The sequence below is a fragment of the Haemaphysalis longicornis genome, unplaced genomic scaffold (assembly GCF_048455015.1).
Source record: "Haemaphysalis longicornis isolate Haplotype H1 unplaced genomic scaffold, Haemaphysalis longicornis Haplotype H1 scaffold_6, whole genome shotgun sequence".
NCBI classification, from domain to species: Eukaryota; Metazoa; Arthropoda; class Arachnida; order Ixodida; family Ixodidae; genus Haemaphysalis; species Haemaphysalis longicornis.
The window spans coordinates 61,991,360-62,018,972 of record NW_027526407.1 but is presented as its reverse complement, the minus strand read 5'-3'; the positions used below and the strand labels follow the sequence as shown (position 1 = coordinate 62,018,972).

Below are 27,613 nucleotides of genomic sequence, written 5' to 3'. Positions count from 1 at the left end.
CTGGTGTGAGGGCAGCCGGGGGCCACCATTGTTGGAGTCGTGGTGTGTGTGGAGGGGCGTGAAATTTATTACTTCCTCGACCTCGTTCGAGCACTGTTGACAGCTCGATGAAGCCTCTAGACCAGGGGTCCCAAACGCGTGGTCCCAAATACGGCCAGCGGTATCGCACAATGGTCGCAAGCAACTGCGACTTGTGAATCGAACACTCTAGAGTGCGCTTAGGGCTGGACGAACGCGAGGCCGCCGAGAGACTCCCCGCGGCGTTGTATGACCCTGCAAGCGGGGCTGCACGTCGCTAATGAGAAAGAGATGCCCTAACCAGAGTTTTCCAGGCTTCCGCGAAAGTGCAACGGTTTCAGTGCGTTGTGCGGCGTTTGTGGGTGTTTGTTTTCCTGTTCGCCTTTGTGTCAAACACTTTTACTGCGCCCCAGATGTGGCGAAAATGGTGCAGCCGCGCGTCGGACTATAGGTTCTGGCACGTCAACATGCATCCACGTGCGCTTAGGCGCGTGTCGCAGCGTATGGGTGAGAGCGATGTCTCGCTGCTGGGTAAAATACTGCAGCTTAGACTTAGAAACTTCGAGCCCTTGGTGGACCGCGTGGGACACCACGCACGCGTGCACGCCTAAACATTTCTAGACCAGATCTTTTTCACCCATGCAAAGGGAGTGAGCTGGCATAGATGAAGTAGTTCTGCGGAAGAAAGGCCGAAAAAGTGAAACGCGCAAACTGTACATCGGTCGTTAATGAGTGTTGCTGTTGGATAATTTTTTATAGAAATAAATTAACTGTAACGATATGTATCGTTACAGTTACTTCACAAAAAAAGTAAGTGTTACAGTTACAAGTTCCTCTAACTTAAAAGTAACTAGTTACCAGTAACGCGTTACTAGTAACTAGTTACTGCCCAAGACTGATTTCACCGAGAGCAGTCGGTATTGATTTTTACCCAACCGGCCAAACCACTACCACTCACTGAGACTAGCCTGAGTCACTAGCTGTTAGTTAATCACTGGTAATAATTACAGGACTCACTGAGACTAGCCTGAGTCACTAGCTGTTAGTTATTCACTGGTAATAATTACAGGAGATCGAGCGTAACTAGCGATGGCTACATCGGCCTTGGCTCTGTTGAGTACAAAATTTAGACCGACCGCTCTCACCGCGTCAATTGTAAAGTGGGCGCGAAGTTAGCTGTTACGAAAAGCTGGCACAACCACGCAAAAAAAGCACGTCCCGGGATAATCGAACCAGGTACAATAGTGCCATTATTCGAGGCGCAACCCCTACACCAAATATGAATACTCAAGATGGCGTCTAATCAGCCGGTTTTACTTCCGTCTGGACGGAACTGTACAAATTTCACGCCGGCTCTCAGTTGTACTCCGTCTGGACGGAAGGATAACCCGCAGCACTCCGTTCCGTCTGGACGGAACTTTAGCACTCTTATATTGCTCCGTCTGGACGGAACGCTAGCCAGAGCCTTTCCAAAAAGACACTTCAGCGTATCAAGTTCAACAAGTACTTGCGTTTCAAATGACTTCCCTGTAACTCTCTCTGCTTTTACCTTAGTCTTCGCATGTAGCAATGGTGATGTTGACCAATTTTGGGCGGCAGACCATTTTAAATCTTTCGTACTTTCTTGCTTTTGCGTTTTTCAAGGGAGAACAGGAGTGGAGAGGACAAAAGGCGCAGCTCGATAACAAAAGCGATGTCTCGTTTTCTCCCCAGTCACAGGAGAGAGGACGGGAAAAGATGACAGACCACTACCCTGATATGGTGAGGGCACAAAACAGTTTCCTGGGCGTTTTCTTGTTTTATTTTTTTATTTGTAATGTGCATTTTGGAATTGCGGGCACAATTATGCAGCGAGAGCTGCCAATGCTAGGCATACCATTAGAACCCTCGTGTACTTATCACGTATAACAACAAGTACAGCTGTTGTTGGAGTAGAATCCAGAGCAAACAAGTAGGAGTGGAAAGGACGAGCGGTGGTGCTGGTCGATGGGGCTACCAGAGTGAGATAGAAAAACCAGTGAGCAGGAGGGGCCCTTAACAGCAGTAGGAGTGAGCTGTGCTCATCACAAATGTCGCCGCCAGAACGGGATGTGAAGGAAGTGTTGAATGTCCAACTTTCCTCAATCACCCCTCCCGCCGACATTTAAGCAACCGGGCTGATTACAACTCTGGCGCCCCCCGTGATGCTAGAGGCTTTGCGTGGTACATACTTCTCGTCCGTCATTTCTCATTATTACTCAATAGACTAACCGAAATTACCATTGTTATTACACCCAAAGTCGTAGTTTGTGGAGCGATAATTTGCATCGGTTTTTCGCTGCTTCTTCCGGAGGGCAATATACCTTCGTGATAACAAAACGATGAGGTGCCAAACCATTCAAATTGTGGCAGATTACTCATCAAAGCTGTTTTGGATTCATTGCCTTGCCCAAATGCGAGGAACAAACCAAAATACCCACAAAAAAGTGTGGCGCACTCCCAAGCAGCACACGAATGTGCTGTACTCCTTTGCACTGGGCCACATTTCTTCCAGCCGGCAATGTAAGCATGATTGGTAGCCGGGTTGGCTTTGCTGCGTTGAACACCATTCAGTCTCCCCCTCTTGTTTCTTTCGGCTGCTGCTGCTGCTGCTCCGCTCCTTCTGGGCTGCTGTAAAGGCTAAATAATATGGACGCGAAACCACGTGTTCCTGGAGCGTCGGTGACATGGCAGACGTCGTTTGGCGCAACCACGCAGACATGTAGGAGAAAGCGAGTAACCGCTTGACACAGGCAAAGCCCCCCACCAGCCTCTGCGTCGATGTGTGTTGCTAGGCATGGTTATTGGAACTCTGCCACCCTCATCAATTATTTTCGAGTGTTTATGAGCAGATACTTTTAAGTGCCGCGCACTTTAGGGGATCGCCTTGTCGTCGTAGCTCGCTCGCTGGACCCAAGCAGAGCCAGACAGCGTTCCGCCCTCGCGGCTTAACCCAGAGGCTTCGAAAGCCAAGCGGTTTATAAAGTCATAAGCGTTCGAAAGGTTTTTACGATAGTAAGAGGAAAAAAGTGGCAGTGCAACGCCAGAAAGTGCTGGAGGAAAAGCAAGCACATAAAAAATTCCCTCGCATTTCCCCGAGGGGGAGAATGTGAAAATGCGAATGCACGGTTGTCGGCCCGCTTGCGGCGCTTGCGCTCGGCCCCCGCAGCCCACCGCCTCGCCGCCTTCTCTTCCATTTCTTCCATCGGGTTTGTAGTATCACGTGTACACCACGCAGTTATCAAGCCGCTATAACGCCGCTGAGTCGCCAACGCACGCCGCTGACGACGTAGTTTGAATGCGTTAAAGATATCAGGCGCGTCACTAACGCTGATATCACGTCGCGTCCATGGCTTGGTCGGTAGAGCGTCGCGCTGCGGCCGCAAAGTCCCCGGATCGAAACCTGGCGCCGGATGCTGTTTCTTTTTTAAATATAGAGGAGCACTGCGGACGCCGACGCCGCCGCCGCCGCCGACGCCGGCGGTGGATGGTTTGGGGTCGCTTATAAAGTGCATTCGCACTTAAAACCGAACTCCCTCTGCCGCAGTTTCAGGCGGGGGGCATGCGAGCACTGCAAAGGCAGGAAATTTGCATTGCATTGGGTGGTAGCAGTGAGCGGATAACGGCGCTACAACCCATTATGGCGAGTCACTGTTATGCTCTTTTGACAGCTTTCACATTGAGTGGAACGGCTTTAATTTTTAGTTCTTTGGGGATATTTATAGGAATAATAGTTATGACGTAAAAAGACTTGTGCCCTCGTTATTCACGGCTCAGAACCCGCCGCGGTGGCTCAGTGGCTAAGGCGTTGCGCTGCTGAGCCCGAGGTCGCGGGTTCGATTCCCGGCCGCGGCGGCCGCTTTTCTTATGGAGGCGAAAAGCGAAAACGCCCGTGTGTACGAGATTTCGGCGCACGTTAAAGATCCCTAGGTGGTCAAAATTAATCCGGAGCCCTCCACTACGGCGCGCCCCATCGCCTGCGTTGCGTCGGCGCGTTAAACCCCGCAATCAATCAATCAATATTCACGGCTCAGAACATTTGCGCCCACTGGGGCGCAAACGCCGGGCGATGCCGACGCGTCAAATAATGGGAACTGAGCTACGTGTGGTCGGGGCCTAATTAATCGTCGAGCGCCGGCGCTAAACTCCCTTCACCCTCGCCCCTGCCTCGGCTGCGGCCGCACAGCACCCTCCTTCGCTACCCGAACTTCTGTTCGCGGGGATCCCGTGGCACAGATAACACCCCTCCCATTCACTGGGAATGCATTCGGGAGATGCATACAGGGGCTCGAAAAAATTGTGGTTGATCCCTCTTTCATAGGAATCCGTAAAACACAAAAGTGAAAGGGGCCTTCACAGGAGCAGTTGAATGTTAAAAGAACCTCGTTCATGTGCGAAGCGTTTGCGAGCCTGACCCGCCAGACGAAGTGACGCTGACCCGCAAGAAACAAAAAAAAATAACCGGTTTATTCCGGGACAACAAAAACCAAAAATGACATGCACAGAAACAGCAGCTTGAAACACATAACGGTCATGAGAACAACACGACAGCGGAGCCGTGCCTCAATTCACGCGCGTCCCCGTACACGAAGGCGCTGGCATCGAGGCGCCAACTGTCGGCGCTCATTAGCGTCATAATGCGCTACTTCGCTTCACCTCTTCTAGACGGCGCGCACCATCTGAGTGAGTCATAGGGAAGGACATAAGGCGCGGTCGTACGGTTCTTCATGTGTCTCGGTTCGTAGCGCAGTGGGAAGAGCTCCACGTACTTCCTGTTGTGGCGAGAGAGCTCGTGGGCTCGAATCCAGGCACCACCACGTCAATGGCACTTTTTCTGGCGACGTCACTTTGGTGAGGGATATGACGTCCCTGAGATCTTGGTGTACGCTGGCATAAAACACTTTCGTGTAAAAAAAACTTGAATGCACAATTTTCACTTGTGCAGTTACCGGTTTTTGGAGCATTATCTAGCTTGCCAGCAAGTAGAACCAGTAAGGAAAGAGCCGTTCATTAACCCAAAAGTTTTAAAAAATCTCAAGCTCAAGTCTCAGTCCTAATGGCTAGGGATACTGTGTGGTGTTTACAACTTGAGAAACACCATTCTCGTCGCATTCGATATAACTGCTTTGTTGCTTATTTTTAGTGCCGCTGATCCTCTATGTGCCGCGTTAGAAGTAGCAAAATTAAGTGACCTGTCCACAGCACTTCTATTACCAGCATAGTCTCAGTAGTAGTCGGTGACCACCATATTCAGGAAGAAATCAAGCGCCATGTGCAGACCAGCCTGTTGATATTTCCAAAATTGGGATTCATTCACTCTAAAAGTCGAATGTCGGCGTAGCTGTCCGTGAGTTTCAGAGCTGGCCTTTCCGTTGCTTGTTTATTCTACACCTGTTGCATCTTCCGTGATCTGCGGCTGGCTGTGCACGTGTTTAACTGCATCCTTGAAGTGTAATTCAAAAGGGTACTGTGTTGGGCTAGTCGGTGGCTGGTTATTAGTGCGAACAGGGCAACTAACGAAGGACGGATAGAACAGACCTTTAGCGCTAGTGTTGCAGAATTCTGTCCTAATTTCGTCTGAAATGTACGCCCTCCCTACATTTGTATGTGGCCTTGAAGCTTTTCCAGGCGCGGGAGCACTGCCGGCGCACTCCTCGTCCCTAACTTATCCGTAGCCCTCGTGAAAGAAGTTTTAACACACCGCTAGCGTGCTTACGTTGCTATGTAGCATGACTGCGGGAGTAGACTGCGCATGCGGGAGCAGTTACCATGCGCGGTAACTTACCAGCAGAAGTTTTACTGCCGCCGCCGAGGTAGTGTACCCCTAGAGCTTTTACTCGTGGTATTACGGCTGACCATTGTTCTTTCTTTTCTTCTTCCTTTTCAACATGCTAAAAAATATTTTAAGTGCGAATGCACTTTATAAGCGACCCCAAACCATCCACCGCCGGCGTCGGCGGCGTCGGCGTCCGCAGTGCTCCTCTATAAAGAAACAGCATCCGGCGCCAGGTTTCGATCCGCGGACTTTGCGGCCGCAGCGCGACGCTCTACCGACCAAGCCACGGACGCGACGTGATATCAGCGTTAGTGACGCGCCTTATATCTTTAACGCATTCAAACTACGTCGTCAGCGGCGTGCGTTGGCGACTCAGCGGCGTTATAGCGGCTTGATAACTGCGTGGTGTACACGTGATACTACAAACCCGATGGAAGAGATGGAAGAGAAGGCGGCGAGGCGGTGGGCTGCGGGGGCCGAGCGCAAGCGCCGCAAGCGGGCCGACAACCGTGCATTCGCACTTTCACATTCTCCCCCTCGGGGAAATGCGGGGGAATTTTTTCTCTAAACGCCCAGGTTGGGTCTAGCACGGCTGAAACCGTCAATAAAGGACAACTTACTTTCCCGAACATCAGAGCTCGCGGTGAAGTGGTTAGCTTCAAAGGGTAAAAACACACCCATGCACCTTTCGTGCTTTCATTATGCTGTTTGCGCATCTGAAGTGTCCTATTTCCACGGCACTGAATAATTTATGCATGCATCAATTTGGGTGAATTATAAGTTATTACGCGGCGATCTGCAAGCCCGAAAAATTCATTTTACTATGCTTTCACCGCTTATTTGCAAAGTTCTGCTCCCGGATTAGCTTTTCTATTTGGTTTATTACCATGCTTTATAAACTAGTGATTTTTATGCTAACATTTCAGCCAGCTGTAATTTTAACTTGAAAGCAAGAAGTTAAACTCAATAATCATCCAGTGCTTTCATAGCGTTCGCACTTTTGCAGCTGACCGATGACGAATCGTCGGATGCATCACTGGAAGCAAGTCGCGAGGAGTCCAGAATCGAAGGAGAAGCCTCTGAAGGCATTCTGGCGTGTCGACACTGCATTAGCGCGTGTGCAGTCTCTGAAATAAAGGTAAGGTTCATGCATTGAATCTTCTCGCGTAAAAACATTGTGGCATAAGAATGTTGAAAGTGTAAGGCCTGGAATAATGTAGCCTATCCGATCTCAAGTATCTCTTTAGCGGAAAATCTATCTCCCATAGCGATGTCATGCACATGTGTCGTTTTCTTTAGGGAGACCAAATGTTCACACACCCTTTTTTGCTGACCAACGTTTCCGCCAACCTCAATTTATTTTGTTCATTGCGGCTTCATTCGCACGTCTGCGATGCCATCAATCAGCAGGTGGGGTGAGGGTGCAGCCCTATAGTGTTCTCTGCTTTTGGTTGAGGAGCAGTAAATTTCCGTCTTTGCTGTCGATTGTTGAGTTTTTTTGCTGCGGAGATGAAGGTGACGGCGAAAAAATTATTGTAGACGCGGTGCTATTAACTGTTTGTGGGTAAATCAACCTTTTTCGAGCAGAAGTCACGGAACCAATACCCACTCTATATACCAGTCCAGCAAACTGCAAATAGAAATTTGTTGATTTCAAGTTCCAGGCAACACCAATCGACCACACATCAGCCCCCTAGGCGATTATTGTGGATTCATAGCATTAATTTCATTGTTAAGCAGTCGTCTACTCCTGGGGGTTGGCCACTCTTAAGAGCCGCTCTAGATGGACACAAGTCCGGATACGCTGACCATGAGTACGCAAAGCGCTATTACGCTGTTTGGCTTGGCTGGTACACAGAATTTCATAACTTAACTTTTCTGAGCACGAAGTGACTGCTTCTACTCATTTTCTTACGAAGTTCAAGCACAAATGCTTGTGGGTACAAGATTTTCGTGGACGTTACACTTACAGGCGGTCTAAACCGAGTCACTACAATGCACTACGGTGCATTGTAAAGACAACATGTTTATTCCATAATCAGCTTGGCAGGACAATTTATGAACACTGAGCTACAGACACCACCGGCTGCAGCGTCCAAAAATGTAGATCGGCAAGTACAAATCAATGAAATTAGCAAATCTCCTGAAAGAAAGCTATGATTTATTGTGGGAAAATAAAACAGGTGCATCCACACGCATCCACACTGCGCTCAGAGAAGGACGAAAATGCACGAACACAATATTACACAGAAGAAAATGGCACCGATGTCCTCACTCGCTGTACTTTGTCGTCGTCGTCTTCATCAACAACGCATTTAACCTATTCCAAACGTTCTTCCCGCTTCCAATTCCCCATCCTTCCCCCGTTTTCTCCTTATTATTCCCCTCCTTTTTCGCCTCCCTGGCTTTTGTTCTCTTGGGATTTTTACCACCTCCCTCTCAGCACTTTTTGTTGCAACTGTTGCATAGTTACCAATCTTGCTACGAATTGGCCCTCTAGTTTATTTTCCTCACCGGTTCTCTTTCACGAGAGTGAGGAGAAAAGAAAGCGCTCGCCTGCAACGTGCATGTAGGAGTTATTTATCAAGTGTAAAAACATCCGTGGTGAATACAGTTCCACTCTCGAAACTGTTGGAATAATTTACAATAAATGAGTTAACTGCAAAGTTGTTTATATTTTTAACCTAAACGTTCTACTGGCTCATTGCCCATCTCTGACTTCTTTCGACATCGAATGTATATATACACGATTGCATAGTCACAGTGAAAAAAGTTTTATTCATCGTAAAACCACGGTGCACAAACTAGAAATTACGGCAACACAAAACCCAACAAGCGCCGTGTGTGTTCTTGTTTTGTTTTTTTGTTGTTGTTCTCGTCCTGTCTAGTTGTTTTCTGTAGTTTTTCTTGAAAATAGTACCCACCTAGCCAAACTTTAAATATTTTTGTAGTATAGTGTGACATTTCGGTCATGGTCCCCGGCCGAAATATCGCAATAAATGTTGTAATTTTCAGTGTGACTATTCAATCCTGCAGTTTACCTAATAGCAAGGAACCTTTTGTCTGGGCTAAATAAATACATATATGGTGCGTGCATGCGGGTTTGCGCGCGAGAAGCAGGTTTGTGGCTCCAGACCACATTCCAAACAGAAGTACAAACCGCTTTTCGTTTATGTGTGCGTATGCGTGCGCAAGTGCATGCGCGTGCATGCGCGTGTGCTTGCGCTGGCGCGCATTGTGTCGTTGTTGTTAGGCCTGAGCATGTGGCCGTAGTTTCTGACGCAGTCGCCGAGAACGGCTAAGTTTTCTACTTTGCGCTTTACACAGGAACATGAGGATAACTGCCCCGATAGAAAGGTAAAATGTCATAAGTGTAAGGAAGTTATAACAGCGAAGCATTACGACGAACACATGGAGACCCACTACCGGAAAGTCCAGATGATTTGCAAAGGAGCTGAGGTGAGTGACGGTTGTTGTTAACTTTATTGGCACAAAAAGTCCCACCAACGTCCGGGGTTCTGAAAAAAAAAATGATCTGTGCAGATGGGAGGAGCTGACGAACGTGAGCTACCAAAGCTTGACACCAGGCCGCTCGGTCCTTTCCCTCCGGCGGCGCGAGCCAGCCTTGGGGAAAAGAGGGAGGAGGTGAGAGGGGTTTAAGATAAGTCGAGAGTGATGGTGGCGAATCAGAACAGTCCCAAAGAACATGCAGCGCATTGGGAAAGCCGGAACACCTAGAGCACCGTGCAGGGCTACGATGGCCTTCTAATCGATGTGTGTGTGTGTGGTTTTAAGGCTGCCCGTTTGCGCTTGCCGGATAAGACAAGCATCTGCCCAGGGTAACAGGTGAGAGGGAGAAGGAAGAGTCTGCCTATCCCTGACTAATTGTTGCATAGTCTGGCACCGAAGTAGACGGGGTTGTCGCGCAGGCGTGAGCGGGTGGAAATGGATTGGCCAGGGCATCTCCGAGTTGGGACGGAGCACCGGAGAGCAGATGGGCAAGCTTGTTGTCCGGGACGCCTTCGTGACCCGGAACTTAGTCCAGCACGTAGCTAGTACCAGTGTGTTTGGCCAGATGAGAGTGGAGTGTGCGCATCATATTGATGCGGAGCAACTACTCCTGGAACAAGCGGAGAGCATCCTGACTGTCGCTGAGGATCACGTGGTTTTAGGAGTGGCTAAGGATAAGGTTGCGTAGGTGATTGCTTGAGCCTCGAGAGACATGGCTGGAGGAACGCCCGTGTATCTTTTCTGCAAGGGCGGGTGGGTAGGAGGAACAACTACTGTGACCCCGCGTGCGTCTTTAGAGGAGAAGGAGGCATCTGTGTGCGTCACTGTTGCTAGATCACCACAGCGGTAGCGAGGAGTGCATATTCGAGCTGGACGACGTCCTGTATGTGAGGTTTTGGATACATTGATTGCATGGTAGGGAGTGTTATACGAGGGAGGGGATAAAGGAGGGTATGTCGCTGTAATGTCGGGTAAGGAAGGTACCTCAATGAAATGAGGATAGGAGAAGACGGTCATGCCAGGTAAGGTGAAGATGTTGTTGTGCTGACAAATAAAGATCAATTTGATCCGACAGTGATGCGAACGGCTGAGCTGCATCAAACTTAGCGAGGGGGCTATATCTAGGTACCCCTAGAGCCAGATGTTTGGCAAGCCGGAGGAGCCCATCAAGCTAGGGTCTCTGCGATGCCGTTAATTTTACTCATGGCAGGGTGTAAAGAATGCGAGTATCTATTAGTGTTCACAAGTCGCTTAATATCCTGTTCTCGTAGACCTTGGTGACGTCTGGTCAGCCGGACTGTGATGCCAGTCAGTTGGATAATTTGAGCCTTACATCGATTGAGCCACCGTGAGGCCTTCCCATCATCCTGCAGGTCAAAACCACGGACGCACAGCCAGGCTTTACGTGGAAGAGGAGTGGCACCAATTATGAGTTCTACTTGAGAACGTTGGTCGTTAGATTTAGCCCGGAAATGTTCGTCAGTGACCACGAGGTAGTCAGACGTCTGCGGAGATAGTGTGAGACCTACACTAGACCCGAAAGATCGTAAAGCATCAATGCCAGCCTCAATGGTGTCAGAGAGTTCAGCTGGGCTGCCGTTAGAGAGTGACTGCTAGGCCTGTACGGTCTTGAAGACGGAATACATTGAGCGAGTATGTGACGAAAAGTCGACGGACAATGCCCGGTGGCGGGCTCTCGCCGCACTGCGATGGAAAAACATCGTCTGACGCCGATCTAGCTAGGTCAGAAAAGTTCGGCGGCGGCGAAGCAGCAAACCGAAGGAACCAATCAGGTCTTACGATTTCCCCTCCATGTCATGTACAGACCGCTGGCAGACTGCCGCTTTGTAAGCCTTCGAAAGCAAAAGAGATTGCAAGACGTATGCTTGGCTCCCGCTTCCTTGAGCTAAAAATACACATTGTAAATCGGGGCTCGTTTCAGCTAATGGGGCTGCAACGAGTGAAGTCCACGTGATTCTGATAGTTCAAGCTGCCAGCGAAACTCATGGTCGCGACCTTACTGCCGTAGCTTGTGTTTCCGAGAGACTCATGTACAGTAGCTTTTATTAGAATAAATAAAATCTATCTGTCTATATAACTTGTAATACAGCATCACGGGGCGTGTCTGCCATATCGGCGAGTGAGGAACAGGCGGTATCAGTGCGACGGCCTCTCAAATACAATGAAAAATTGACGCAGCAAGCGTATTGAGAATCTCTTTTGGCATGCTGTATTTTGCTCGAAGGCACTGCCTTTAGCGCTTTTGAAAACTGAAAACGAGTATTTCAGCAGAAGAAAGTCCCCCCCCCCTCACGCATAATTATCAAACGACGCACGACACAGTAGGAAGCTCCTTCCCTGGGTTTCTTTCCCGACTGCGCCGCCGTTGATTCTGGGCATGAATGTTCAGATCGCCACATTGAGGGCAACCCAGCGGCGACGCGGCAGCGGACGCCGTATCTTCGCTCCATGCAGTTCAGCCGGAAGAATACGGCGTCCTGCCGCGGCAGATTTTCCGTCACGCGAAGTTCGTCATGAAAGTCCGCTCCATGTATTCTGGCATTCGTCTTCGTTTACTTCAAATATTATTGATCCCCTCACAGATCATAGAACCTAAGAAAAAAAGAAACCCCTGGTCAACTTAGCACCTATTATCTGCCCTGAATGCAAAAGCAAAAGAGAGGGAAAGAGGGAGAGAAAGCTCCTTATTAGAGGAACGGAGACATTTCTGCCAGCATTTTGCCGCCTACATGCTACTGTAAAGATAATAAAGATGGTGTAAAGGCACTATAGGAAGTGAAGTGTAAGATAGAAAATGGTGTTATAAAAGAAGACAAAAAAGTGAAAAGGGGAAGGTAGGTAAAGAAGTTCCTATTGAACGCCGCAGCGTGCTTCTTCGAGATGTCAAAGCCAATAAAAGTTTGTGAATCGGACCTGACTGGTGGCAGCCGTCTTCGGCACTGGCCCATTGCCTTTAGTGGATGTGTGAAACAATGTGTCGGCATACTGACGCTGCAATCAAATTCGCATTGGTGCAGCAGCGTCATTCCGTTCCCAAGTCAGGGCAAGGCGGGCACTTCCTGTTACAGGTAGCGCCGTTAAGTGGTTACCTTTTAATAGCGGGGCGGTTTAAGCTTGAGTTCCAGTCGTACCTGGGGTCAATCGAAATGCGGTGCAGCGAAGGGGAGAGGAGAAAAATTCTAGTGCAGGAAGCGTGAGCGAAAGTGGCGAGGAGGCAAGGAGTCGACGAACAAGTGTGGGGAGTGCACGCCACGGCGCAAATGTTCGCGTGGGAAAGCGTTCGTCGGGGATTGCCTTTGCTACAGCCACTAAATAAGCATACGCTTAAAAGTAACGACACTGACTCACGGCGGGAGCCATTTTTGTGCCTGACGCCATGGTGGCCAGCTTTAAGCGCCTTTTTGCGGCTGACATTGACGGGCGGAATAGGTCGGGGCGCCGCTTGGCAACCATGACAGCTGTGCTTGCTTTTCGAAGATTTCGAGGCAGCGCGCCGGTTCGATGGGGTCAGGCTGGGTTACGCTGGCGTAGCTTATTTAGTGGCTCTAGGTTACGCTAGAGCCACTAATTAAGCGACGCTTTTTAAGTGGCTATAGGTTACGCTAGCCCACCGTCGTTCTCTCCCAGCGGGAAGCGATGCCGGCGTTTTCCACCTTCCCGCCGGTTGACAGGCCAGTACAGAGTAGCGTGGCATCGCTACTCTGTCTGGGGGCTTAAATACTTCCTCTCAACGTGTCATACAGCCACACTGCGCTCCGAAAATCACGGCTTATCGAAGAGCTCGCACGCGGCAACACAGAGGCACCAAAATGTCAGCGCCCATGGGTCTTCCGGGGTAAACAAATATCACATAACGCGGTTCGACCAATGGCCGCTGTCGGCGGCTTACAACAATGACAGAAAAGAGTGCCGATACTCTGAAACCTGGTCTAATGGCTCTAGCCTCCACCCAGTGATGACCTAAGCTCTGCCGTACAGGTGTTTTCGTGTTTGATGGAGACGACGTGCGCTCGGCGGCTTCAGTGTTCGATCTTTTGGTAAGATGGGCAGACGTAAGAAAACACAAGTTAAAGCTAGTGAAGACCACCAGCTCGGCAGTTTCCTCAGTCCTCGCATCTCGGTTGCGAAGGCGCCAGATTTTTTTAGCCCTGCCGCCATCTCTTGATCAGTTGCTAAAACTAGCAGGCTGTTCGGTCTCTGTGGTCTATCATCAGGTAGTGTCGTGACATGTGAAGCGTACGTATTGTGTTCAAGCCTCAGCAAGTCTACGTTTTTGGCCTCGGAGACTTTTTATTAGAAAAATGCTCCCTTAGATCAGGTCTCCGCCTCATTGTCGAAAACAAGGGCGTTTTAATATTTTGGGGTTGGTTTTAGCGCGGAGAGCAACCTATTACCGCATTAAATTAAAGTTCTGAATTGCACCGGAAGTGCCCTGCTTTTAGAGACAATATATCTTTTTTTGGCGAGGAATAGGGCTACGGCATAAGAGAAAGTCTTCTAAAGTACGCAATTGCACACGCTTCGCGCAAAAATGCAAAAAAAAAACGATCTCCGAAAATAGACGCGGACTTATGCAGGTATAAGGGATCTGAATAAGTCACCGTTTATCCTTTGTAGAAAATAATGACCGCTAGCAACAGCGATCATATAGGAGCTCACAAATAAAATATAAGAGAACTGAGAACTTTGTCGGCAAGGAGCAGTTAAACCAACTGTATCATGTTCCTCCAAGTTGCGTTATTTTGATACCACATGGTACTTTTTGACCGTTCTCAGTAGCTGGCTTCCTAAAACAAAATGGCAGCATCTCCACTCCGTGGATGATGGCGAGTGTGCGGATTTACATCCGATTTGTGCCCCGACCATCATTCAATTTGAGCGGTGAGTTGCACCTTGATTATTCCCTAAATGAAACTACAACTCCCGGCTCAAGTCGAATTTCGCGTGATTTTCGCTTGATGGTGGTGTGCGCACGGATGGACGCGGACGAACATTGGGAGGTCCTAAGGTACTCCGCACCGGTACAGGCGAGGGAGTAAGCCGTTTGACTCTCGAGTACTAACTCACGTTCGTAGCCCAATGGGTAAGACGACTGTCACTAACTTTGTCGGGTATACCAGGCACAGGCTCGAATCCTGCCGGTGCCTGTGTGATTTTTTCCGATTGTAAATGCTATGCGGCCGGACGCGGACGGACATTGTGCGGTCCTAAGGTATTCCGCACCTAAACAAAAGGCAAGTGATTAGGTACATCAGGATCCGCTGTCTTGGAAGAGATAGAAAACAAATCAACATAGCAGCAGTCTCTATAACGCCGTGTGAATTATTCGTGTTCATTCCTCAATGATGTTGAGAAGCAGATTTGCGGTACTTATCTTGGTTGCAGAACGAGAGGAACCTGAAGGTCTACGGCGTCAATTGAATACTAGCCATTCCCGTTCTAACATTTCTGACGAGGGTAAACCAGGGAGGTTGTATACCCTCCTTGGGGCATACTGGTGGGAACGACAAACTGCTGGCTTGTCTGCACTGGGGTTTTTCTAAGACGTTTTTAGGATTCAGGGCGAATGCCACCTGCCGATCAATGGTTAATCATCTCCCCTAATCTTACAGCTACATAAAGCATAAGGCCTTGTGCAGTATGCTTTGTTTTGGAGGTTCTTAATAAATTTTTACAGCACCTATCAAAAGCTAGCGAATGCCGGCAAAATCTTGAAGGTTTAAAAACCACACGAATACCAGTTCACAAAAAGCTATACTACCCGTCGCAGTGGTTCAGTGGCTAAGGCGTTGTGCTGCTGAGCACGAGGACGCGAGTTTGATTCCCGGCCGCAGTGGGCCGCGGCTGCCGCTTTTCTGATGGAGGCGCAAAGCAAGAACGTCCGTGTGTACGAGACCTCGGCGCACGTTAAAGATCCCCAGGTTGTCAAAATTAATACGGAGCCCTCCACTACGGCGTGCCTTATCGCCTGAGTGGCGGCAGCGCGTTAAACCCTACAATCAATCAATCAATCAATCAATCAATCAATCAATCAATCAATCAATCAATCAATCAATCAACAAAAAGCTATACTGTTGTGCAAACATTCACTACGCTTGAATTTTGCTTCGATCTCTATCGGCTGGTTGCGAAGTCTCCTGTCTGCGACACTAATTATGAGATGCCAAGCTGGCCCTGTTCAGAATTTTATTCTTCTTGGCCAACTCCGTGTAAGAAAGGAAGATGGAAACCTTACTTCCTCTGTGCGAAGCCCGAGCCGCCAAAGCTGATCAACGAAACCTTATCTGAAGCCTGCGCAAAAAATGCTTTTTGCATACTTCAAGAACGCATGCGGTACTTTTTGCAGAGTTGTACTCGACGTAATCCCCGATCCCATTGTCGCATTACACTTCGACACAATAGGCTGCAGGGCAATGGATGACCACTGTGAGGTTGAACCAGCGTTCTTTCTGTGAGAGGAATGAAAGGAAAAATGTGGTCTAAAAATGGTCGTTTATTTACATGTCGCAGGAGGGCTTCTGTGGTGATGTGATATCGATGAGTGATGCAAAAAAGTACATTGAGAAGGTTATAAGAGAGCAAAAGGTGAGTTCAATACAGCTTATCTATTTGCACCTGTATGAGCGTTTGCGTTCGGAAGAAAGCTGACGCGTGGCGCTTGAAATCACTCTTTGAAACTGCCTGTAAGAAATCGCTGAATAGCCGTATTGGTTGAATTAAATCTCAAGTTCTGGCCAAAAGTTCATTCTTTGCACGCTGTATGCATCGCTGCTGAAAAGCAGTTGGCCACAATATTGGCACCTTTTTGTTCAGTTTCCTGGCATTGTTTTCAACAATGTTTTTTTTATTTTACAGCAATCAGAGGAGGACACCTCAATGTCGACAGAAGACACGGAAAAGTACATTGCGAAACGTCAGAGAAAGCAAACGGTGAGCATCGTACACGTAATGAATTATTGTTCACCCGCATGTTCCCAATATCAGTTTTGTACCAGCCGCGATGGCGCATTCGTTAAGACGTTGTGCACTGATCCCAAGGACGCGGGTTCGATTCCGGCCGCGGTGGCTGATTCTCAGATGGAGACGATAAGTACAAAACTCTGGTGTGTCGAGATTTCGGAGCAAGTTAAAGATCCCCCTGCAGGTGGCCAAAATTTTATCATGAGCCCTCCACTACGGCACAACTTCTAGCTCAGATGTAGCTCCGCCGCCTAAACCCTCCAAAGTTGAAGTTTAACGTTTTCTGGTCAGTTACAAAGATTAGTGGCGTTGCGTACTGTAGTCTAAACGGCTATTAAATATTTGGTTGTTCACGTTGGTTGTTTGCATAAATGTGCAGGAAAGGAACGAAAGAAACAACCATCGTAATGAACCGTCAGCGGCGATTCATACAGTGACTGTGACACCAAAGGTAAGTGATTTGCATCTTGTTGATAAATTATATTCTGACTTTGGTTTTTGTTGCTTCTTCCCGGAAACAAAAGAGCGCAGAGTTTATAAAATGAATATAATAACACAAGAATATAAATATAGTATAAAATAAATATATAGATATAAGATGAAATTAGCATTTTATACCAAAATTTATATTGTGAAACATCTCGGCCGACTAATTATGTGCACCATCAACTCGTGGATCTTATGAGATAATGTTTTTTTTTCAGTAAAACCTGCCTTAAATTTATGCACAACTTCCTATACAAAACTTGCAACGCGAAAGCATCTAAGGGTGGCACAATTCAGCGGAACTTTCTCCTGACATGTGTCTAATGCATTTCCGGGAAATATGTCAAATTTGTAAACAAAAACTCTCCTGTGAGTTTAGTGCTTGTTTTGTTGACCAAAACAGCGGTGTCTATGTTAGTAATAGTGCACACATAGGGGACTCACTGAAAGCTGGTTTTTATTAATGCATCACGAATAAAATTCATTCGTACACAATACATCCTCAAAGTGTTGGGCCTGTGTGTGTGCGTTTGCGGTGTATAGACACATTCAGAAATGATCTCAACAATATTTATTCACCATGATGCAAATTCTTGCAATCGAAACCAAGACCCACTCTTCCGCATGCCCGAAATCAGCCATTCAGTCAGGAGTCTTTGCTGTTGGGGAAGGGGAACAAAACTGTTTCCACTTCCTCTGGTGGATACTGTTGTGCAAAAAAAAGGTGTCACAGAAGTTGCACTTCACCGAAGCAGCTGTTCTGCAGTGTCAAGAATGCATGCGGTTCGTACCACAGACACATGGCCATGCACCCGCACATGGAAATCCCAAAACAGACGACTGAGCGAGTTGGTACATTGTCTTGCTTGGTAACAGCGCAAATAAAACAGGACACAAAAGGAAGAAGGAAAAAGGAACGGAGCGCTGTGTCCGTTCCTTCTTCCTTTTGTGTCCTGTTTTATTTGCGCTGTTACCAAGCAAGACAATGGAAATCCCCCATGCTGGGGAGTGGTAAGACACAATTAGCACAAACGCACATACTAGGTTTGCTTAAAGCTAAACAAGCCACACACTGTCTTCAGTGCACGTTGATACGGACGAGATGCTGAATACGCTTGGATTAATTTTCCGCCCCTTAACCACCTGACCCTTCACATTTTGTGCATGTTGTCACCACTACACATGAAAGACCAGGCCGATGGTATAGCTTGGTCCCCTGTCTACGTGTCTGCCTAGTCGGCGTTGCGCAGCTGAGCACGAGGTCGCGGGTTCGATTTCCGGCCGCGGCGGTCGCTTTTCTGATGGAGGTGAAAAGCAAAAACGCCCGTGTGTACGAGATTTCAGCGCACGATAAAGATCCCCAGGTGGACAAAACTAATCCTGAGCACTCCACTACGGCGCGCCTCATCGCCTGCGTTGCGTCGGCGCGTTAAACCCTACATTCAATCAATTCAATTCTTCGCTGAATCGTCTGTTAGTATGCATATCGGGAGCAGTAATTTTGGAGTATAGGGCCGAGAGGTTTATTCTATAGCCCCCTTGAGAGCCTGGTCTAAGTTACGAAGCGCTTTTTATTTCGCTATTAGGGCCCCCTACGAACTAATGGAAACTTTACTGTCTCTGATCAGCAGCGGGAAACCCACACAACTGTCTCGTATTCGATCACATGTTGTTGGGAAGTGGAATTCTGCGCCGCTGTTTTCCATTGAAAAAACTCATGCTGCCTGGAGTTTTACCACCCTCATTTGATGAGATGAATGACACCCCATCTCTCTTACACCTATAAAAGTCGTTTACCGTATACCAAACTCTGCGTAATTGTTATCGAGCTAAAAGGATGGCGAGGACTGTCATTTTTCGTGTAAAGGCTAAGCCATCTACCGGTGGTAAAAAATGGCTGACGATTCCCTAATGCGAAATTTGTGCGCAGCGCGAACTGCAGCCTTCTCAGTCACGGCGCACAGCTGCTGCGCCTCAGGGAGTGATCGTGTGATCACCGAACGCATGGCGGCGCGCGCAACTCTGCTGTTATCTCGTAGCGATCGCCGCGGCCAAGCATGTTGTAAAACCCGTTTGCACGTCCCGCGCAAATGTCACGCAGTTCGGAGGAGCCACGCGACGGAGAGGAGCGAGAGTTGCTTTACTGAACGAGAAAGGAGCAAGGAGGAGCACGCGTGCTGTGGCGCCGCCTCGGCATACCACCCTCCCCTCACACTTTCGCCACGCTTTCCTCCTCCGTTTCTCTTCTGTCTGGTGTTGCCTTCGTTCGCTCGGTTACCACAGTAGCCACTCGAAGCCACAGTAGCCACGGTTACCACTCGAAACCACAGTAGCGGATGCTTAAGCACTGTGCATTAAAAGATGCTGGATATAAATTCTCTTCCTCACGGTTTGATCGCTGTAGGATACAGCAATGGCAGTTTCGCCGTCCGATAAATATCCCTAGTTTATTAGGCCTACATTACGACTTGTCATATATGGAGCCTTGGCGAGTACAGTCGAAGTTTCCATTTGAAACATTTGTTTCAAAAAATATTACACCCGTTAGCTCGATGTAATAAAAACCGCTTCAGAGTTGCTATGTGACTCCTTATTTTTCTTTCCTTATCCTGACTCTTTCCAAAAACGGGCTGCAGGCAGATAACGATAAACATGAATAACCGCACATTTTCCAGATAGAGGATCAAGGCACGAGAAAAATCAAAAGGGAAAATGAATCCCCTACATTGCCTACTCCAGAACTAGAGGTGAGTTTTCTGGATGCGTATCCACGCGCAGCATGTTTTGATCGGGTTTTCTTCAGTTCTGTTACCGTAGCCTCGCTTCTTACGGATATCTCATCGTGTGTTGCTTTGCTGGCTCGCCGAAATTATTCTTCATTATATGCTGCGCTTTGAATTGTATTAAATTATTGTGGGATAAACTGCGGTTTATGACAAAAAAAAAATCTGTACTCTTCGCATCGCAACCATGAACTACCTAATTTGCGTTCCTTGGCTATTTCCTCCCCATTTTCTTACTTGCAGTTTAGTCGCCACTGTGATTCAGAGGCTAAGACGCTTTGCTGATGAACACGACGTTTCGGGTCTGATGTCTGGCGTTGCTTTTGTGATGAAGACAAGACGACAAAAAATGCCCTCTTTTAGAACTTTCACCCCTGGTTAAATATACCTGCGAGGTATCAATTACCCGTCGGCCCTACATATGGTGCCCCTCCTACCAAGGGGCAGGTTCACCCTTCAAAACCATGGCTTAATGTTTAATTCAGCTCTTTCTTCTACCGCGCGTCAGCAGTTTCTTGGCCGTCTAAAATTTCTATCGCAACATGATCTTTACGGGCAAGTAAAATACGGAGCTGCTCTGGAACTCTTCTGAGCCAGGCAAAATGCCAAAATACGTGGCATCTTCGTGGAAAGCACGAGTTCGCTCAAGGGAGTCATTGATGTCTCTGCTTTAACGTGTGCTTTTGCGTCGTTCAAACTGAATATGAAATCTACTTTCGCCACCTGTGCACTTCAATCACTAAACCTAGCCGTCAATTTAATATGGCTCGACATGCACACCAAAAATCTTGCGTCAATTTCTAGGGAAGACTGGGTCCAGATAGCACTGGAACAAAAAAGAAGAATTCACCCCCACAAGCAGCAGAGCCCAATGCAGAGGTGAGTGATATTGCGAATGTTCAGTAAGTGCCCGCATGAGTACAGCTGTTTCATTTCAACTAGGAGTGTGCGCCATGGTTATGCGTAAGACCTGCATCTTTAGAGCAATGCACGTACACCGTTCTTTTCTTCAGCCTATGCATTTCGAGTGTTTTTATCGAACGAAACGCAGTATGGGCTCTGTTTCAAACATAGCAGAAGCCTTTATGTAAACACCTCACGACCTGGCTATGCAATGCCTTTTGTCCCAGTATTATAACTAATCTGTAGCTCTAAAGCCATTACTCTGGGCCCAGCTCATCAACTATGTACAGTACATGCCACGTACCCTGATCGATGCCATAAAAAGGGATAATTTATTGAAAGTAAAAAGCTCACAATTGTCAGAAATACCCATGCTGAACCGCCCAATTATATTTTTACCTTCATAAAAATTATAAAAACATTTTATGGATTAGCAATGTGCATGTTAAAGCATAAATGTTCGGCTGCAGAAATTTTTGTCAATTGAAAAACACGCTCTAAAAAAATACGTTCAAGATATTTATGCATAATTAACAAAAGAAATCCTAATTACAGCATCATCGTTTGAACTTTTTGATCGAGCGTTTGGTAAAAGTGTGAGGCTTTTAAATTTGTTCCTCCGTTGATCTCATAGTTGTTTCAGTAACTATCAACACTTGCAACATCTGGCCCACTCTGGAAGTTTGCGCAGAACTTTCGCATTTTCATTTTATTTCAATCTTCCGCTATTAAACTACGAAGATGCACAGCAAAATAGCAGCTAGAGAAAAAACGATATCTATTCAATTAACTAATGTTTCAAAACATAAACACTCATTCTCCTTCAGTCACAATTGCCGAATACGTTGTGCGTTACAGAGTATGAAGATCGGATTTAATTTGGGGTTTAGCTAGGCTCCAATCACATCGTGTATAAAAACGGTTCCGTGCATATAAAACATCGCGCTAAGCGAATAGATCAGCCATGCTTTAAAATGCATCAGTGGCGGGATATCGGCGACTTGAGTAAACTTTTTTAGGTCTTGCCTTAGCACCTTCATTCAAATGCAAACCGGCAATATGTAGTCGCCTTGTGGATTCTTTTTAGATGCGAAGCATCTCATGCTCGGGGCTGTGTCCCTCCCTTCCTTGTCGTTGTTGTCCGCCGTCCGCACACCCACTGCGCATGCCTGGCCAGGCACCGCTGATGATGATTCTGGCAGGATGCCCCTAGGGATTGACCAACCAAAGGATCCATCACGAGATAGCTTCGCGTTCAACCACCCTCGTCATCTTCCCCTAGGAGAACCCCGAGTACCACACACCCACTGCGCATGCCTGGCAAGGCACCGCTGATGATGATTGTGGCAGGATGCCCCTAGGGATTGGCCAACCAAAGAATCCATCACGAGATGGCTTCGCGTTCAACCACCGTCGTCGTCTTCCCGTAGGGGAACCCTGAGTAGTATGCGAGGCATTCCTCCTATCCTCTCCGACGCTCCTCTCCTCTCCAGCATTTCTCCTCTCCTCTCCGAAGCTCCTCTCCTCTCCGGGATTGCGCAACGAATGGCAACACCTGCTGCTCCGCGCACGATAATGCGAAGCAGCTTAGGGTTAGATACGCGACGGTAGCCGCTGCATACTCCGCTGGGGGCGCCACTGTAGCTCCGCGGTATAAATGACGCGCCCGCGCACTCCGCTCCCCTCATTCTCCTCCCGCAACGGCGCGATCGAACTGAAAACTAATGGGAACTTGAGTCGACCCCATGGCTGCTTCGCATACTACTCAGGGTTCCCCTACGGGAAGATGGTGATTTTTTTTTCCCTCCTACTATTTTGTTGAAAGAGCTCCGACAACACAAAATACTTAGCTCCAGGTCCACTGAGACTTCGCGTAACAAAGGAGGCTGGGCAGTTGGTAAGGGTTCATGGTGAAACGATGTGCAAAGAAACGACGTCAACAGGAGGAACAAATACAACGGGACGAAGCGCTAGTCCCGTTGTATTTGTTCCTCCTGTTGTCGTTGTTTTTTTAGCTGCGTGTTACCGTGAGATTTCGTGTATTTTATCTGCCCGCGCCGATTACAATTGGCTTGATTTAGAAGACACAGTGGTACGGCGTTGTTGAAGCTCATTGGTTTGGCGTTGTGCTGCTGAGCCTAAGTACAATGGTTCCAGTCATAACATGGCCGCCGTTTTTCCATTAGAAGCGAAAAACAAGAACGCTCATGTGTCGGGAATGCAGCGAATGTCGAAATTCCTTCGTAATAAAAACTAATCCGGAGCCCTCCTCCACGATGCACCTCAAGGCCCAGGTGTGTGCATTGGCCGCATAAAACACCAAAATGTTTATTTTTTCAGACGTAATTGTTGGCAGTTTAATGGTGGCGGTTGGAGGTGCTGTAGTGTTTCCAAGCCTTTTCGGCGATTCAAACGAACTTGGCATGACCAAAGGATAAGAAGTCACAAGAATTCAATTTCATTTTAAAAGTAACTTTTTATTACACCACGTACTTGTATTAATCTCGCATCATCATCTCGGGCTGTCATTCTATGTTCTCTGTTATGTTGGTCTGTGCTATATAACGTAACGATGTCTATAAATAACTAAATACCTGATGTCAGAACCACATCAACACTACAACAGACGACCAGCTTCAATTCGAGATGAGCAGCTTAGTTTTGGGACTTGTTGAGACACAAAATATACATTCAACGCAAGCAAATGGTAAGCTCAATGATCACAGTGGAACGATCATTGCTTGACAGACGCAACTAAAGCACCTCCACCCCCCTCAAAAAACTCCACGCTATTAGCGACGTCCATAATGTACTAACGGTTGGCCAACGGGCTCAGTTACAGGGATGACTTCTTTTTCAGCAGCAAGACAAGGAAGAAGAAGTCAAGAAGAAAAAGGAGGTTACCGCACTAAAAAACAAAATAAAGGCGAGTAACATAAACAAATTCATCTCGGCAAGTGTGCAGTGCTCTCAAGCGACAGTCGTTACCAAGAAAATAAATTAACGCTGTTCGAAAAAGGTATTTTCGAAACGCAAAGTAAACATCCTTACAAATTAGACACGTATTTAAAAAGTGTGTCCCCGGTAATTTCCAGCGCACTTGATCAACATGCAAAACCAACTAGCCCAATTACGCACCTTACTGAAAGTAAACATAATCGGTTTCAAGTGAATATATCTCGTTTAAATAAAACTCAGGTGAAAAGATGTGTGAACCAATGCACACGTCTTGAACAAAGTAACACCCTTTCGAAATAAAGTGTGGAGACTACCCCATTGCTTTACTATAGCCACAAGTTCTAGAGACGTGAAATTTAATTAGTACATTCCTAACAAAGTATGGGCTCACAAATAAACAATACTCAAAGTTAGAGCAAAAGGGGCAAGATTTTGTTAGAAAATTACTATTACGTGACAGACATGTTAAGATATTGAATTTTTGTCATAAATTCGTTGAAAAATAGTCACATGGTTTCACCTTATTCAAACGTTGATGGGCGATCTGGATGTGGTGGTAACTTACCTAAGAAACCCCAAATCCGGCTTGCTAAAGGCACGTAACTTGGTAATGCATATGAGCGTTTATACTGCAGGCCCCGCTACACCCTCTTGCCCTTTACCTCTTGAAAGTAATGCCACGTGATTGGCTGTCGTGGTTACTAGCGGTGGGAGGCGGAGGATCATGCTGGTGCGCGTAGTATCCGCTCGTACTGCTTATGTGCGAGTCCGTTCACTACGGACAGAACGGTTGGGGGTGGTATGTTAAAAATAACCTGTCCATTCGCATTAAAGTTTCAGTCGCTTTCCCACATTCAGTCGCACAGTGCTGACAGGCCCACAGCTTGAGTTTCAGTGAACTGGACGTGCAATCATGTTTCAATAACGAGACTCGAATGTGTGTGTGCGTGCATGTATGACCTTATGTGTGTGTGTGAGTATGTATGTATGTGTGTATCTGTAACACGGTGTTATATCATTAGGTGAGTGTTTTATTAATCATTTTTGCAACACGGCTATCCTAACTGCGCTCCCAGATTGCTGTTTTTCCACACCACATTTGAACTCATATAGTTATTAGACTGTTTTCTGCTTCTCAATATTTCTCGAGCACACGGATGAAATCTAAATTTATATTTCCGGCTAAGCAGCTTTCAAAAAGTATACTGTCACACCAGCCGCAACGGCTTCACTGCGCATATCTGATATATGAAGGAAAAGCCTCACAAGCGTAGCCTGCGTCCCGTAGCATTCCACCAGTGTTGAAACTTGACATGCCATACTCCCATTAGCACCAAGAAAAAAACCGCCTTAAGTGCAACCTAGTCGGGAGTGGGATGAGTGACAGATAAGAGGGCGCATACCGCATACGTTTTCTATTAACGCCGCTAATCGCCAGTTTACAGGTTTTGCAATATCATCGTATAAGTATCCAGTAAAACACAAAATGGTGCCTTCGTAAACAAATTTCGTCATCACAAAAAGGTGGGTTATATGAAGCGCAATCACCACTGGAACAGAAGATAGGATGGAATTGAAGGTCTGTAAAGCCGCTTGTATTGGGGTGAAGCCCCTGCAGTACCATTTCCACAAGGATCCCATTTCGTGATCTTTTTCTGTAAAAATACGAGCAATCATATTGACCTGATTTCTTGTAGTTGTCAAGAAACTGTCACCGTAGGCCCATGCGCATAGGCGCATGCTTTTTTTGTTTTTTGCGTGTAACTGTATCGAAAAAATATTTTACACCTCTTTTCACTCATAGGCAAACTTTGGTTATTCATCATGTAATGATTTTCAACAGGGAACTGGTGCTTCCTCCGCTATATTTAAAGAAATCGTCCATAAAATGAGGCCGTTCAAAATTTCAGTGCTAAGGATTCAGCGGTTCATATAGCATCCGCATATCTACATGTAGGCACGCATGAATGTCTGTGCGCACATACGTGGAACCTGTGCCAAATATGTTTTGTGGGTTTGTTATATGCTCCTTCACAAGAAGTCCAACAGAAGTTATTGAGTACTTCAATTTATGCTTTTTGCACAGGTTACAAGTCGTATCCTGTCCGAATTAATTAGCAAAAACGGTTGAGTATAGAAAATAATAAAATCTAACCGGCGAAACGTCCCTATGTTGGAGGCGTGAAGTATGTATGAATGTCTGTGCGCACATACGTGGAACCTATACCAAATATATTTTGTGGGTTTGCTATATGCTCCTTCACAAGAAGTCCAACAGAAGCTATTGAGTACTTCAATTTATGCTTTTTGCAGAGGTTACAAGTCGTAGCCTGTCCGAATTAATTAGCAAAAACGGTTGAGTATAGAAAATAATAAAATCTAACTGGAGGCGTGAAGTATGTTTGAGCGTGAAGCGTGAAGTATGTTGGAGGCGTGAAGTATGTTTAGTTTAAATGTGTCACTTATGCGCTTTTTTAGTGATGACCCTGCTATGCTCCCCTTTCCAATGTGTGCCAAATTTGCAAGATACTAGAGCTGCAAATTTGTTGTACTTTTAGTATGAATGTAGCCGTGATTTTATACCCCTGCTACACCAGCGTGCGAATGTCATTTGAACCAAATGTCATTTGACTCAAATGCCAAGTTGTGCTGCTACAGTAGGTTTTGAAATGTCATTCGGTTCAAATGACATTCGAGGCAAATGAGCACCGAGACAGATGTTTGAGATTTCAAATGCCATTTCTAGCACTCTCGCACACAGCGTCTTCGATCGGCAATAAAAAATATGATACTTCCGTACGTGACACAAACAAAATGTTTTTGTTTGTGGAACTTTGTTCACTGTTCACTTACTTAAAATATGAAATCAACATATTTAATTTTTATACTCTCATAACCAGTTGGTCAGTTGCAAAAAAAACTACGCTAACAGCCACCACAATAGAGTCAAAACTGGTCTCTTTTAATTTGATATAATTTTACTACCATAGACTGCTCCTAACTTTTATTGTTGTATTACTGTACGAAAACGTAATGGGGCCAAAACAGCGCCACTACAGCACGGCGAGCAATTTTAGAGCTTTCAAATGCCATCTAAGTTGTACTCTAGCACGGCGGATTATGGCATTCGAAGCCACCCATCTGAGCCAAATGAGATTTGGTTCAAATGACATTTGGTTCAAATGACATTCGGACCCTAGTGTAGCCAGGGTATTTCACACGTATCAGCCCACTGTCATGTTTTGTCTACCAACCTATTCTAAGAGCATTGAACAGCTCTTAATAGTTTGAACACTATTTTTTACATTGCTTCCCAAGTCAATGGTCCCATTTGATTTCCTAACGAGTGCCTTTGGATGTCACTTTTGCTGAACGGTGAAAATGACAATAATGAAGGGAGTTTTCACGATTAAGGTATGACCATATGAATCCTACAGTAGAACGCTTGTCAAGGGTAGCTGGTTTAAATTATAAACTTTGGCCTCGGGTTTTACGGCACCAAGCGTCTTGCGATATCTCTAAGCCATGGTGCCAGTTCAGCGCGTAGGGCAACAAAAGTGGTAATGTGCGAATTCGTGTTGGCTGCTGGCATTACTTTCACAAGTTTTTTTTTTCAGGAGCTCGAACACAGGCTACAGAATCTGGAGAGACCGCTTGAAGCGCTCATAAAACGACTGTACGGGGAGCAGCAGCAGAAAAGAAGGCTCCAGAGTTCAACTGACCTGTAGATATTTGCTTGAAACACTGATATATCATTTTCAGTGAAATGACACGTGTGAAAAAAAAAATCATATTTCTGTTTTCCCGCTGTGCTCCTGGGGAATAATATGTATGCTTTAATTCATTTTGCGTAAACTATTAAACCTGTTTACCAGCATCACAGTCTTCTGTGTATTGAAATAGTTGCATAGCATTGAGCGATTGAAAATGATGCGTGGAACTGGTATATCTAGAAAGTTAAAAACATCTGTTCTGTACAAGCGATATATTCATTATCACTACTTAAGAATATGGGCCCTTAAAGCAGAAGCTTGATCACTTCTGAATTTCTACAATGTATTCCTACGCTTTGCATTTTTCGCAAGCGCTACTGTAACTCGCTTGGTCAATTCACTGTGCTTTTTTCTTCACATCGCACTCATTTCACACCACACCACTCTTTTATGGAACAATGTATGCG

General features: G+C 46.6%; 1 protein-coding gene across 6 annotated transcripts in view; it reads left to right on the top strand.

The window, feature by feature from the left end:
- LOC144142799 (uncharacterized) overlaps positions 1-27,299 on the top strand; it is a 40,444-nt gene extending 13,145 nt beyond the window's left edge. The window contains exons 6-16 of one of the 6 annotated variants that reach the window (XM_077674550.1): positions 1,732-1,779; positions 6,819-6,950; positions 9,140-9,271; positions 9,356-9,457; positions 15,854-15,928; positions 16,199-16,273; positions 16,683-16,754; positions 19,465-19,536; positions 20,377-20,451; positions 23,336-23,401; positions 27,051-27,299. In XM_077674550.1, coding sequence (XP_077530676.1) covers positions 1,732-1,779; positions 6,819-6,950; positions 9,140-9,271; positions 9,356-9,457; positions 15,854-15,928; positions 16,199-16,273; positions 16,683-16,754; positions 19,465-19,536; positions 20,377-20,451; positions 23,336-23,401; positions 27,051-27,161 — 960 coding nt within the window. In that variant the 3' untranslated portion in view covers positions 27,162-27,299. Of the gene's footprint in view, positions 1-1,662; positions 1,780-6,818; positions 6,951-9,139; positions 9,272-9,355; positions 9,458-15,853; positions 15,929-16,198; positions 16,274-16,682; positions 16,755-19,464; positions 19,537-20,376; positions 20,452-23,335; positions 23,402-27,050 lie in introns of all 6 variants that reach the window. The other 5 variants (XM_077674548.1, XM_077674549.1, XM_077674552.1 and 2 more) reach the window with 5 other exon arrangements.
- The last annotated feature ends 314 nt before the right edge of the window (positions 27,300-27,613 follow it).